Source organism: Contarinia nasturtii, unplaced genomic scaffold (genome assembly GCF_009176525.2).
Source record: "Contarinia nasturtii isolate CC-2019 unplaced genomic scaffold, AAFC_CNas_1.1 Cnas_scaffold_1037, whole genome shotgun sequence".
Taxonomy (NCBI): Eukaryota; Metazoa; Arthropoda; class Insecta; order Diptera; family Cecidomyiidae; genus Contarinia; species Contarinia nasturtii.
The window spans coordinates 7,378,904-7,392,808 of record NW_022198383.1 but is presented as its reverse complement, the minus strand read 5'-3'; the positions used below and the strand labels follow the sequence as shown (position 1 = coordinate 7,392,808).

The window sequence follows — 13,905 nt, the reverse complement described above, 5'->3', positions numbered from 1 at the left end:
GACACGACAAATGATAGTGCCCGGATCAGATCCAATCACGTAAGCATGCATTTTGACTGATTTTTAGTTATACAATTTGTAATTAAAGGCGTTTTCTCTAATTATTTGTATAGCATTCAATTAGATCACCTGAGAGCCAACACAGTAAGAAATAGTTTGTGCCAGACCTTATACGAATGTGTATTTCAATATATCGTTGATAAAGTCAACGAAAAAAGTACAAACCACAAAATTGATTCAACACTATTGAACATAAACCTGTTAGATATAGCCGGATTCGGTAATTTTTTAGATCTTGCTTTAAGAGTGTCCCCAAACAAACATTTGTGTCCATGGGAATAAATATGGCAATACAAAAACGGAATCTGAAGAACGTTACATAATTTTTTTTTACATAGTTTAACTCCATACAAAAAAAAATTTATGTAACGTTCTTCAGATTCCGTTTTTGTATTGCCATATTTATTCTTACGGACAGATTTAAATTATATAACTTTATATTTTCTATAATTATTAGAATCATTCAATGGAAATAATCATTTTGAGCAGCTTTCTATAAATTTCATCAACGAAAAAATCCAACAAATGTTCGTCAGAATAATGATAAAAAACGAAGAAGAGTGGTATACGAGTGAAAATTTGCAAATACCAAAAATTCAATTTCTGGACAATCACCTCATTTTAGGTGAGCGATAATTAACGTATATTAACAAAAACAACTTAATTATTAACGTCATACTATTTTATTATCTTTAGATTTATATGAAAATAAATTCAAAGGTGTCTTCAAAGTTTTAGATGATACGGGCAAAATTCAGTGTCAAACCGCATCTAACTTTCTTCAAAATATTTTTGCAAATTGGGAAAATAATCCAATACTCGGCGTACCGAAGCTACAGAATTCGGGATTTATTATTCGTCATTTTGTTGGCGATGTTTTTTATAATGTCGTAAGTGTATTCAAAATATTAAGATTCTTTATTAACAAAATAATTGAAAATATGTTTGAATTTATTCGCTAGGATAATTTTTTGGAAAAAAATTCAAAAATGCTGACAAGAGAAATAAGAGATATTTGTCAAAATCTCGGTTTAATTATTGGAAGTGGTTCAGTTAATATATTGAATGGAAAATCAACAACCTCTATGTTAAAAACAAAAACCGATGATCTAATCAAGAAACTTTCTAACACAGTGAGTAAAAGGAAAAGTTCGAATAATTTTTGTCAGATTGTAAAAATCAATTTTTTTTTAGAAATGTTCATTTATAAGATGCATCAAACCGAATGGAAGTCAATCTAGTGGTATATTCAACGAAGATTTAGTTCGATCACAGCTGATTTCTTCGGGATCTATTGCTTATCAGCAACTCATGAGAATCGGGTTCCCAAATTTTATTAGTATTGCTGACTTATTTATTAAAGTTAAATCAAACTTGGAATTTGAAGATTATGCCAACACAAATCCCAAAGAGTTTTGTAATTTATTAATTCGATCTTGTGGCCTTCTGTGGAAGGATTTTAAAATTGGTAATACTAAAATATTCTTTCGATGCAAGAAATTAGACCTATTGACGGAAAAACTAAACGATGAACCAAGTAAAATTAAATACCAAATGGATAAGCTAAGGCTCCTGCGCAAAAAATGGAAGATAGCCATTATATTTACGAGATTTTGTGTTCTCGGCAAAAGTCGCAGTGAAAAACTGATTGGTCTTGTGCAATCTGAAGAAGTAGTTGATATTCCAAGAAAGAAAATAAAATTGAATAAAAAATCCGTGCAACTTACTCAAACTGAAGGTAAATATAACAAATTGCTGAGATGAAAACTTCCATTTTTCTTATATTTATATGTCAAAGTCTATTTACTCGCAAATGGGATTATAGAAGAATCGTGTTCACTTTTGAAGCTGCGAGAAAGTTCAACTCAACGTGAAAGGATAACAATTAGTTCGAATGAAGCTGAATTGACTACTGAGAATCAATTGCGAAAGTTGTTACGTGAGGAGCGAAAAAAGAATGAGGTAGTGTTTGCGGAATATCGTCAACTACAAAAGCGAAACGTTGAGTTACAAACGGAATTACAAAGCATAAAGAAACAGAATGATTTGTTGATAGGAGAAAACAACCGATTTAAAAACGCATTTTCATATATATCACGGGAACATGACTATGTACCTCAAAAATAAAAACCTTGAAAAACTGAAAATGGAATGAAACATGTTTTTTTTTCTGATATATTTTTTTAATGATGCATTAATTTAAGGCACTTTAATCTATTATCACCATTTCTCGATATATTGATGAATTCGAGTTTGTAGAATGAGCATTTTTAGACTGAACATTTGTCGTTTTAGTTGTCTTCTGTGATGTCGTTTTCGTTGCCCTCAACTAGAGTGTCAAACTCACCCAACTCAATGAATTCGTCATCATATTCAATGTATGTATCATCTAGAGTATCACAGCCTTTTGTAATTAAAATGTCTTCAAGCGATAGGTTTGATCCAAGTTTGATGTTGAAATTTTTTTCTGGTTGGTTGAATTTTTCGCTCAGGCCAGTAGTAGATGTTTCTGTAACTTTCACGTTGTGCTGTGCACTAGGCAGTGCATGCTTTCGAAGATGTTTACAAAGGTTGCTATTCTTCCAATGCTTATCGTATCGAACAACAAAACTGGAAAAACATATTGGACACAATAACGTACATGTGCAAAAAGCAGCAGTTTCAGTCGCAGTGTAACTCGAATCCTTTATTGAATCTGACCAACTTTTTGTCAAGCCAAGCCCATTCGAGTACGTGAACATTTGGTTCAGTAAAGATGCTTGCAGTTCAAGTTCGCTTAAAATGAACTTTGATTTCATATTTTTCTTCGGTCTCTTTTCATCCTTCATTTCAGCGATTTCCGATGTGATTCCAAAAATCAAAGATTTGTGTCCGGGAAGAAATTTGAACGGCTTTGCGTCTTTGTATTCTTCAAATTCGTCAACAATATTTCGATGGTATTGTTCAATGTATTTTTCGGCTTCGTACAACTTTTCATCTGTCATATTCTTGAAGCTCCACATTGAATTATAGCCGATGGTATTTAATAATTTCTTCAATGAAGCTGGCACCTCTGACTTCAAACCAGCAGCTGCACACTTTGCCTCAAAACTCTCCCAAAAATCTTCATAAATTTTACGTTTTGGTGCCTATCAAATTTACGTTGAAATCAATAACTGAATTTCGATGATTTTTTCTCAAAACTTACCATTTTTGAAGTATTTCACTAAAATTCTGAAGAAAATTGATTCGATTTTGTCGTTTTGTTACGATTATTTGATTTGTCGTTGCGTGACGATGAATTCCAACATCTTTTTAAAATATGCTAACTTAACAGAATTTTATTTAATGAAGACCACCCTGGTTGTTTCGACTATATACAGATATTTTTGATCAACGTGCTGCATCAGCTTTTTGCATTTGTATTTGTATGCATACAATGAATGACAATATTGTCAATAGCTGTTTGACTTTGACATTATTGTCAAACCTCATTGTTCAATGATATTCTGTACTACCGACTAAAAATGTTCGAATCCAACCTATTTCTACTATTCCATGCACTGTTTCGCTAATCCAAATACTAATTTGTTTATTCTACTAGAAGTTTATCATTTTTAATTCAAAATCCTTAATTCTATTCCACGTGTCTCCCCCCTAGCTGCAGAACAGGTTAATATTACAAAAAATATTGAAAAAAAAAACAATTGAACACAATGTTTGATTAAATGTTTATTATTGAAAGGCGGAAAAGGCAGCCGCAAGTTATACTGTTAACAAGTTATCTGAATTCAGCACTAAACACAAGCGAAATCAGGTCAATAAGCTGGATAAATTTTACGTGGCACCAGAGTCAAAAGTTATTGGAACCAGATTTGAGAATAGGAGATTTAATCCACTCCAGCCGGCGTTGCCAATACGACTACAGTGTACATTTCCATATATTTCGATCATAAAAACATTAGAAAGTTTATTTGCGAATGAACAGTACTTACAAACCTGAATTTGTTGACTTTTGTTGCAGTGAAGTGTACAAAAAATGTGAACTGTTCCAAAAATACCCAAACAGTATACAAATTCAGGTTTTTGAAGATGATTTTGAGCCTTGTAATCCATTGGGTTCTAAAGCCACAATGCATAAAATGTGCGGTTTGTATTTTTGTATCCGTAATATGCCGAATAATTCACAGTTGAATAACATTTTCTTGATTGGGCTATGCAACAGTGACGATCTTAAGACTGAATCTACTGATTTCAACGATATTTGGCGACTTATGTGTCATGAAATCAAGCATTTGGAGACCGAAGGTATCAATGTCACAGAGACCATAAAATTGAAAGGAACATTGGTAGTTACATCTGGCGATAACATAGGATTAAATCAATCGTTGGGATTTGCGGAAAGTTTCTCGGCCAACTACTATTGCAGAGTGTGTGAACTGCCGAAACGTATATGCCAAACGATTTGTGAGGAAGATCCGAGTTCGTTGAGGTCGATTGCTAGCTACGAAAAGCATTTGTGTGTAGTAGAAAACTCAATGAAAGTTGATTTTACTGAAACAAAGGGAATAAAGCGTGACTGTGCGCTAAATAATCTCAAATATTTTCATACCATGCAAAATAAATGCGTAGATCCCATGCACGATCTCTCAGAAGGAGTTATACATTTTGCGCTACAAACAGGGCTGTAATTTTCACTCTGTCAGTGCACGCACACAGTAGTGTGCACACTCACATTCTATGTGCGTCGCACACACTGCTTGTATTTTGAATGTGCACGCACACTTAGTTACAAATTTGCCAACCGCCAAAAATGTCAGACTTGTGACTTAGTGTGCGTGCACATTCAAAACACAAGCATTGTGTGCGACGCATATAGAATGTGAATGTGCACACTACTGTGTGCGTGAACTGACAGAGTGAAAATTACAGCCCTGGCTACAAAACCTATTTCAATATATTATCAACAATGGTATTTGTAGCGAGGATAGCCTTGTACAACGAATTCAATTTTATGACTATGGCCGTTTAAATCAAAGAAATATCCCGTCTATGATTTCAACAATTAAATCGAATTTGAATCAAAATGCTGCACAGTCGCTTTGCCTTTTCCGAAACTTATCATTTATTTTGTATGAATATCAAGAACAATTGAAAGATACTCGGCCATATATTAGTTCACTTCAAAATGTAATTCAAATTGTTTTTTCTGAACGTACTACGTGGGTTGATAAGTTTTTAGAATCGGACACTAGATGGCGCCATATACAAAAACTAGTCCCATGGTTGTCAAGTGCCAACCCTTGAACCTATACTGTCAAAATTTGATGTTATTCCATCGAATAATTTATGAGATACAGTCATTTATATAGAGTAACCTCCGAGTATTTCAAAAATATGGAAAAATTGGAAATTCGTGCAGCGATCAAGTATCAATTTTTGAAAGGGTTAAAACCGCAAGAGATTATCGATGACTTCCAGAAAACTTTGAGGAAATCCACAGGCGGCACAGTGGACAGAACAGGGTGAAAGCCGGTCCAAACGATCAAAAATACAACAATCGGCAGAAAAAGTTATGGCCAGTGTATTTTGGGATGCGGATGGCATAATATTTATAGACTATCTTGAGCATGGAAGAACTATCACTGCTGACTATTACATAGCATTATTGGATCGATTGGATACTGTATTGAAGAAAAAACGAAAGCGTATACAAAGAAAAAATATTTTGTATTATCTCTTTCCAAACTTGAAACGATGGCTCCAGGGAAGACGATTTTTCACAAATGAAGAAGTCGAATGAGAAACAGATGGCTATTTTGGATTACTTTCGGCCGACTTTTATTCCAAAGGTATCGAAATGTTAGAAAAACGCTGGACTAAGTGTATCGAGCTAAAAGGAGACTACGTTGAAGAATAAAATCAATTTTTGCCAACATTCACGTTTTTTTCATTTCCATTCTAAAAACTTATCAACCCACGTGGTATTAGTGAAAGTGATTTAATTTCGCCCAAAGAATATATTCGTATACCATTTAGAGAGTGCAATTTTAATTTTTGGTCGCGATTTGTTACCTAAGCATCACTTTCTCACAAGCATCCAACAATAATTAGAAATATGGGGTCAGTAAAAAAAATGAGTACAATTCGATTTGAAGCAAACCATCAAGTCTTTAAACGATTTGCAAAAAATAACCGCAATTTCAAAAGTCTCACACACACCCTTGCAACTAAACATCAAAAGGCGACCGCTCAAAGTATTAAATCGTGCTCACATGTTGATAAAATATCAGTAGGAAAAAAATAACCCGTAAATGATGTAGAAATTCTTAAAATTTTTACAAATGGTTCCGTATTTGAAGTTAAATAGATTCAAATGAATGATCGAAAATACAAAACAGGTTGATTCATTTTGCAAGAAAATGAGCCTAATGAAATAGTTCGAATATTTTGTAACAACAATTGTTACTATTTTTGGGCCAAACGATATTGTTTTATTGAAGTTGATAATTTCATTAATGCAATTGAAATCGAAAAATTGGACCCAGAATTGTCAAAAATGTATAAATTTGATTCATGACTCTCCTAGTTTGCACGAAAAAAGAACCATTCGAAATCGAACATATATTCCAGCAACTACTTTAGAAATTGTAAGGTCTTTTAAAAAAATGCAATGAATTGTTGTTTATTAAATTTTGATGATTTTATTTTAGCGAAAAATAAATAAATTAGAGCACTTGCTCATTGACTTGCCCAGATTTTCATGCGTATTATTTAATCTTTGAATAAATTACACGATTTGTAAAAGTGGATTGCACAGTATGCAAAGCATACTTTATCACATTAAAGTATCGATCATCTTAAACCTAATTCACTCAAAATAATAAGGTACGTTTCATTTCGATATTTATAAAGAAATAGTCAGAGATCAAACAACAACCAGAACACTGTATTAGAATATGCTTAATGAAAAAAAACTGAGGAATAATCAATCCCCAATTTGATTGTTTACGAATTGGATTCCAGAAGCCATTATGCGCATGAGTCTGTTGTAGACATCTTCCATTTTCGGAGTTGGTTTCTTTGATATCTTCATTCCGTAAATGTAGTGTTGAATGAAAAACATAGCATTTTCTATGTTTTTATCGAAGTTCATGTCAAAAATATGATGAATTTTGAACAAAAGATCAAGTATTTGATCATACGTGTGCCCATTGGCAATCTAAAAATACAATGTGAATGAGTATATTTTCCAATAGATTACTTTTCAACTTTAGATTGACGTCGTCTGAATCTTGATGTGACAACGTTAATTCACAAAATGTTAATAAACTTTGAAAATAGTCACTTGAAGACATGATTAATTACGCAACTGTTTAGAATTTTGATTTATTAAACTTTTGTACAGTGCATGCAGATATCTATCTATATTATCTTAAAAGGGAAGGAAGAAAAAAATAATAAATAATTCCCAATTGTCAATAAATTATTTTTTCACAAAATTTAATTACACAAAAAAAAATTATTTTACAGTTATGCGTCCGCGTGTGCACAATTTTCGGAAAGAAACTGTATGGTGATCGGTGAGAACACACAACCGGCATCGTCAGACAAAAAGTGTTACCGACGCAGTCAAATTATTATTCACCACTACATATTTATGTATATATGCAGATAGATTGAATGCATTGATTATACGAGTCTTGATTGGGAGTTTAGGTTAGGACACAAAAAGCAGTAGTTGATATCAAAAATTACAGAGAAAAATGTCAAACGACAAAGAAGAAATAAACGTCGTAAATATAAGTCGTACAGCTACAAAAAGTAATTCGAATACACCGTTATCGCAGCTGGAACACACTGAGTGACACTGAGAATCAACCAAATACACCAGATCCATGGGGACAAATGACAATATACAAAATAAAACGACGACGCTTGGGACAAAGACTTTTAACCAGCACCGAAGAGAAACAATGTACCATCGGTAAATATTAATAAGTTTTACGATTCTTTTTTCAATACAATATACCAAATTATATATATATATTTTTGATTACGTAGATTTAGTAAAGGAAAAAACCACATTTGGACGGAATGGTGATTGCAACATTTCAGCTTACATTGAACCAATTAAAATGTCTGAAGTGTCAAACATCCATTTTGCAATCACGAAAAAAGATGTAAACGATCAATATTGTCCAGTATTTGTGGAGGTGAATTTCAAATGATTCTTCTTTTTTCATTCATGTTTTACCCAATTGTTTCACAATTTCAAATTATCTCAGGATTTTTCGAAGAACGGAACATTTTTCTGCCAACAAAAAATCAACACCAACAATGAAACAAACCAGGGCATAACTTTCCAGCAAATCGATAAGAATACTAAAAAACGAATAATTAGTCACAAAGTTTGTATTTACATCGAAAGACATCAGCCATCAATTTACTTTGTATATCATTCACTACAACAAGTAGTGAGTCCATCATTTTTGCCAAAAGATATACATGCTGAATATCACATTGGTCATGAATTGGGTCACGGTGCATGCGGAAAGGTGTATTTTGTACAAAATCGTACAACGTGTTTGCCATTTGCATTGAAATATGCCTCAAACGAAATAAACCAAATCCCTATGAAATCCATTCTCCAAGAGATTGAGATTTTAAAAAAAATCAAACATCCATGCATTTTGGAGCTATACAGTGTCAACACCTATGTAGATTCGGTCGCAATCTTTCTGCACTATATGGATGGCGGTGATTTATTTAGTCGCATTCAAAAGAACAAACCCTTTTCTGAAGAGCTGACAAAATTTATTTTCTATCAAATTTGTTGCGGCGTTGAATATTTACATAAACAAAATGTAACACATCGCGATCTTAAACCGGCAAATATCCTCTTGGCAACGCCAGACGAATATACATTGATTAAAATATCAGATTTTGGTTTGAGTAAATGTGTGACCAATTTAAATTCAATTTTAAAAACACAATGCGGAACACGTCATTATATTGCGCCCGAGATAAAAAACAAACAACGACCATACACGAATAAAGTCGACATGTGGAGTCTTGGTGTCATTTTATATAATTGTTTTACCGGAGAATATCCATTCGATGATGACGATGATAATGATGGTACAAGCAATGAGGAATTACGATTTACCAATGGACAACTATGGAATAATGTTTCAGATGAAGCAAAGAATATTCTTCGTGAAACATTGAAGTTTAAAGCAGATGATCGTCCAGCTGTAAGCATTCTCTTGAACGAACGCAAATGGCTTTCGAAAGAAAATGATGCGATCATTAAAAAAGCCATCGAAATCGTAAAGAATTCAAATAAAACAAAATCACCGCAAAAAAAACTTGAAACGGCTTACAGAAATTAGAAAAACAACGAAACATCCACTTAAAAATACACAAAATGTTATCTAAAAATGTGTTCAAATAAACAAATTCTCTCTCTCTCTCTCTCTCTCTCTCTCTAATTAAATAAAATATGTATATACGTATAAATATAAATGAAATCCAAAGAGTTTTTTTTTTTCTAAATTCAGATTATCACATACATAGAATATTGCAGTGTGATTGATGATTGTGGTCTCTGCGTCCAAGTAAATGTGGCCAATCAAATCTATCGAAATTATCAATGGGAGAGTATGTTTTTCGGAATTGTAGTACGATAAACGAAAGCTTGTTTTTCCATGATAAAGATTGTTAGAGGAGAGCACGTATTTAGATCGATTTAGTTTGTCATAAAAGAGAGGTTTTGGTTCATTTAAATTTTATGAAAGGAGTGTATGTGATTTGGTTAAATTGGGTGGAAGTAAAGGAGAGTACCTTATTAAATTATTCTGGTTGAAATAAAAGTGAGTATGGGCGAAAATAGTTAATATATTTCACATTTTTAGATCCGAATGTAACTGGCGCGCAGAATTAGCAATATTAAATCTCTTCGTATATAAATACAAAATACTATTTCATAACAGCACGCAAACATTAACGGGTGAATGAAACGAATGGAGTCTGTGTTGTTGTCACAGGCACACATAAACAACAATACGTAACAAACACGAAAGAACATGATCTGTGTGTGGGTTTGATAAGTCACACAGAGACGGCATTTGCTATTGTCATTGTTTGTTTGTGTTTTTTTACTCGCGCAACTATGTGACTGCTTCAGCGCGCCTATTACATTCGAATATTATTTGATCCGAAAATATTAATTATTTTAACCATTTTTATATTTTTATTTCGATGTAAGTGAATTAATACAAACTCTCCTTTATCATAAAAAAATTTAGTTGAACTACATACTCTCCCCTTTTGCGAAATGGATATGGCCAACAACTTACTCTCTTTTAAGTCAAACTAAATACCTCAAACTACATACTCTCTCTTATAAATTTTTTAACTGTTATGCGACTTACTCCCCTTTTGCTATTAACACAATCGACAAAAAACATACTCTCCTTTTGAAATATTTTCAACTCGAAAATGACATACTCCCTTCTCGATATTTTCAATAGAAATGATGTTGGTTTGAATGCATTTTTAATTGAATGCATCGTCTCAACTGTATTTTTTTATCATTTAACGTGTAATAAGGCTCGATTATAATCACTAAATGGCAAAAAAGACCAGTTGAAGCGGGAATATATGTATTTTTTTTCTGTATAAATAAGTTGTATATACATTTCAATTGAATATGCAAGAGCGCGTGCTACGTTGGAACTGCGTGAATCGGTAGTTATTGATTTATAATAGTACTGCACTACCAGTTCGGTAAAGAAAGAAATAGAAATGGACAGTGCGGAAAAGTTAGACTTACGAATGTAAGTTCCTTTTTATTTCACTCGTATTTATCTCCTCAGCTTGATACTTACCTATATAATAGCCTGCCTGAAATAGAACATGATGTCGCTAGAAGACATTGAGCACTAATTCGATAAATCAAACAGTCAGACCGATCGAAAAAGTCTAAGCGACAAATGAGAGAATGAGCATTTGAAATGGGGAAAATCTATGAACGGAAGTCAACATAAACAGACTTGATTAATTCGCAGTTTCAATGCAATTCGGAATAAAATGTACTACTGTTTGTCAAATCGGTTTAATATACAGTCTTTATTCTACTTGAGTTTGATATCACATTTTTCGAGTGAGCGGTTGGTCCCGTTCGTTCAATGGATGATACGGCATACCCCGGAGGCGCATCACCAACGCGATATCCTTGGCCATCACCGTTACACGTTTGGCGTGATTGGCGCAGATGTTTGCATCGGACATTAAATCCGTTACCACTCCCTAATAAATTGATACCAAATTATCCCAATCAATATCTATTTAAAAAAAAAAAAAAAAACGTAAAATGGTAAAAACTTACTTCTGTTGCCGTCTGAAGTACCTCCATCGCTGCCTCTTGGACCCGGAATCTTTCTAAGCCCATCTCCTCGCATATGGCTTCGACGTGCTCGCGTACCTTCACCCTGAATGGTAGCTTTGCCCCCATCAATTCACAAGAGTTTTGGTATCTACTTATTTGCCGCACCATTTGGTCGACAATGTGCGCTCTTGGGAGTTGGTTTGACGATTTTTGTGGTTTTTTTGCCGGTTTTCGTTGTTGTTTTGCCGATTTTCTGTTTGCAGGGCCTGCTTCAACTGAATAAAAATCGATATTTAATTAAAAATCTCAAGGGATTTCAATGGTAAAATTGTCAAAAAACTCAGTTGAAGCACAATAAAACGATGAAAATGAATGACAATTGAATCAAATTACCTGTTATTGTTTTTGCTGTTGTTGTTGCTGCTGCGGTGGATGGTTCTTCAACATTTTTGTCACTATTTTCACTATTTTCGGTTAGCTTTCGTCGCTTTGCTTGTTTGCTCTTTGGTGTTCTATTACGTTTACGTGGCGATGAGATCACATTTTTCGGTTTTAGTGGCGTTGGCGTTTCATTTAATGCTAAAAGAAACAAAAGAGAAATTTTACGAAATTGAATTGGTGAAGATCTTCCTCAATAAAGCATCAGATTGATGGCCCTTGAAAGAGACGTTGAACTCATTGATGTACGTTCTATCCAATGCTGGATCATCGCTTTTCTTGAGTTCCAATATTCCATCAATCTGATTAGCTATTTCTGGGTCAGACATCTCCTTTAATGCATCGTACAACTCAGAACCAAAAAAGTCGACGTCATAATAATCATCTGTGAAAATACAAAAACATAAACAAGAAAAAATATATATATATTCAATCCATTAATTTGTTTTTGTGGTACAAATACATAGTATTACAAATTAGAAGAGATCATTTTACCGAGCATTTTTTCATCATTGGTTTGTTGTTCTCTTGGCCTTATTATAACATTTAGCCCTTGCCGATATAGGCGCTTTTCTTTATCTGGAAATTATAATGAACATGAACGACTAATGAAAAAACGCTCGGTGAGCAGAAGCAATTTAATGGTTATATAGTGTAACAAAAATAAGACGAAAACGTGACTTACCAATGGCTGGTGGTTTTTTTGCATCTAAAAAAGAGAAAAAGGATAAAACAAAAACAATGATAACATAAGTTTCTTTAGCCTGAAATCTCTTTTTATATAATAAAAACAACAACTATTAAATTTATTTTGTGTTGTGTGTGTTTTACATCGGTGCCATATACGAGCTGAATAATGACAAATAATCACGTAAATATGAGAAATATTCTCTATATTTTCCATTTATACACCACATTCATACAAAATTGTCAAAACTGTGTTTATTTTGATTTTTTTTTTGTTCATGTTCCGCGCCCCTATCTTTTGACACATCCAGAATTTGTTTTGAACTTGGCTCGCCAAAACCATTTGAGATACTTTTTCGTTAATCCGATTTGTACGACATCGCGAATGGAAATTTTTGTGCAAATTGTATTCGACAGTAAGTAGAGTAGGAGTCCGGTTAAGTATCCTATGTGCATTGGTTGACATTTTTGATTTTAGTTTCAAAACTAACCAAACACATGTAATTGAATCGTTGTGGCGAAAGAGTAGCTCTTATTTTTCTCCAAATAATACTGCAACATAAAGTTTTTTATGAATAGTTTATTTGTTGTTTAAACTATAAACTATTCACACGGTTTATTTAACTATTCATAAAAAACTTTATGTTGCAGTATTATTTGGAGAAAAATAAGAGCTACTCTTTCGCCACAACGATTCAATTCTTATGATTACTTAACTTACTTGAATAACCCATTTAATTAAAAAAAAATCAACAAGAAAAAATAATCACGCCAAACCAAACCAAACAAAAACCAAAAAAAAAGAATTGAACTTACCTCTTTCCGCCATTTTTGAAATAGTGAACAAAAAGATGTTCTCAATTCTGGTTTTTTCTTTGTTTCTTTGGTCTATTTATTTTTCGTCAAAATATTAAATTATTTTTCACTTTTACATATTACCTATAGCAAATTTTCGTACGTCAATTTACATATCTATATAATTATTTTAATAAGGCACGAGAATTAAGATGTCTATCGCTTGAGATTCTGCACTATGTATGCTGAACACCAAATGTAAAACATGTGGAATATAACAATGTTACCAACATTCTAGCAATAAAATGGTGGCAGTGTGGAGATTTTTTTTTTAGAACTGAATGTTGAATGATGTTGAATGCCATCTATTGAGAAAAAAAATTGTGTATGATTGTGTGAATTTGTGTAGTGTGGAGAATGTGTTCAGGTGCGAGTGTGGAAAACCATTTGTTAGGAAAATACGCGGCGAAGTGTCAAAAGTAAGTAAATACATATAATAGTTATGATTTCAACGAAACAAAAAATAAATTCGCAATTTATCATCCGATCGATCA

At 33.0% G+C, this 13,905-nt stretch overlaps 2 protein-coding genes across 2 annotated transcripts; both read left to right on the top strand.

The window, feature by feature from the left end:
* Nucleotides 1-600: 600 nt before the first annotated feature.
* Nucleotides 601-2,187, top strand: LOC116343719 (myosin heavy chain 95F-like). Its single transcript, XM_031771933.1, has 5 exons — nt 601-685; nt 757-950; nt 1,023-1,193; nt 1,255-1,798; nt 1,859-2,187. Exons 1-5 carry the CDS (start codon nt 601-603, stop codon nt 2,185-2,187), a joined length of 1,323 nt encoding a protein of 440 aa, XP_031627793.1.
* A 2,024-nt stretch (nt 2,188-4,211) lies between these two features.
* Nucleotides 4,212-9,434, top strand: LOC116343718 (ovarian-specific serine/threonine-protein kinase Lok-like). Its single transcript, XM_031771932.1, has 4 exons — nt 4,212-4,531; nt 7,890-8,026; nt 8,104-8,255; nt 8,328-9,434. Exons 1-4 carry the CDS (start codon nt 4,212-4,214, stop codon nt 9,432-9,434), a joined length of 1,716 nt encoding a protein of 571 aa, XP_031627792.1.
* The last annotated feature ends 4,471 nt before the right edge of the window (nt 9,435-13,905 follow it).

Bases quoted from the DNA above. Each gene is read 5' to 3' on its own strand.
- LOC116343719 (XM_031771933.1), top strand. From the start codon at position 601: ATGATAAAAAACGAAGAAGAGTGGTATACGAGTGAAAATTTGCAAATA. The intron at 1,194-1,254 runs GTGAGTAAAAGG...ATTTTTTTTTAG, and splicing joins TCAAGAAACTTTCTAACACA to AAATGTTCATTTATAAGATG. The intron at 1,799-1,858 runs GTAAATATAACA...TATATGTCAAAG, and splicing joins GCAACTTACTCAAACTGAAG to TCTATTTACTCGCAAATGGG.
- LOC116343718 (XM_031771932.1), top strand. From the start codon at position 4,212: ATGCCGAATAATTCACAGTTGAATAACATTTTCTTGATTGGGCTATGC. The intron at 4,532-7,889 runs GTCGATTGCTAG...CCGTTATCGCAG, and splicing joins GAAGATCCGAGTTCGTTGAG to CTGGAACACACTGAGTGACA. The intron at 8,027-8,103 runs GTAAATATTAAT...TTGATTACGTAG, and splicing joins AGAGAAACAATGTACCATCG to ATTTAGTAAAGGAAAAAACC.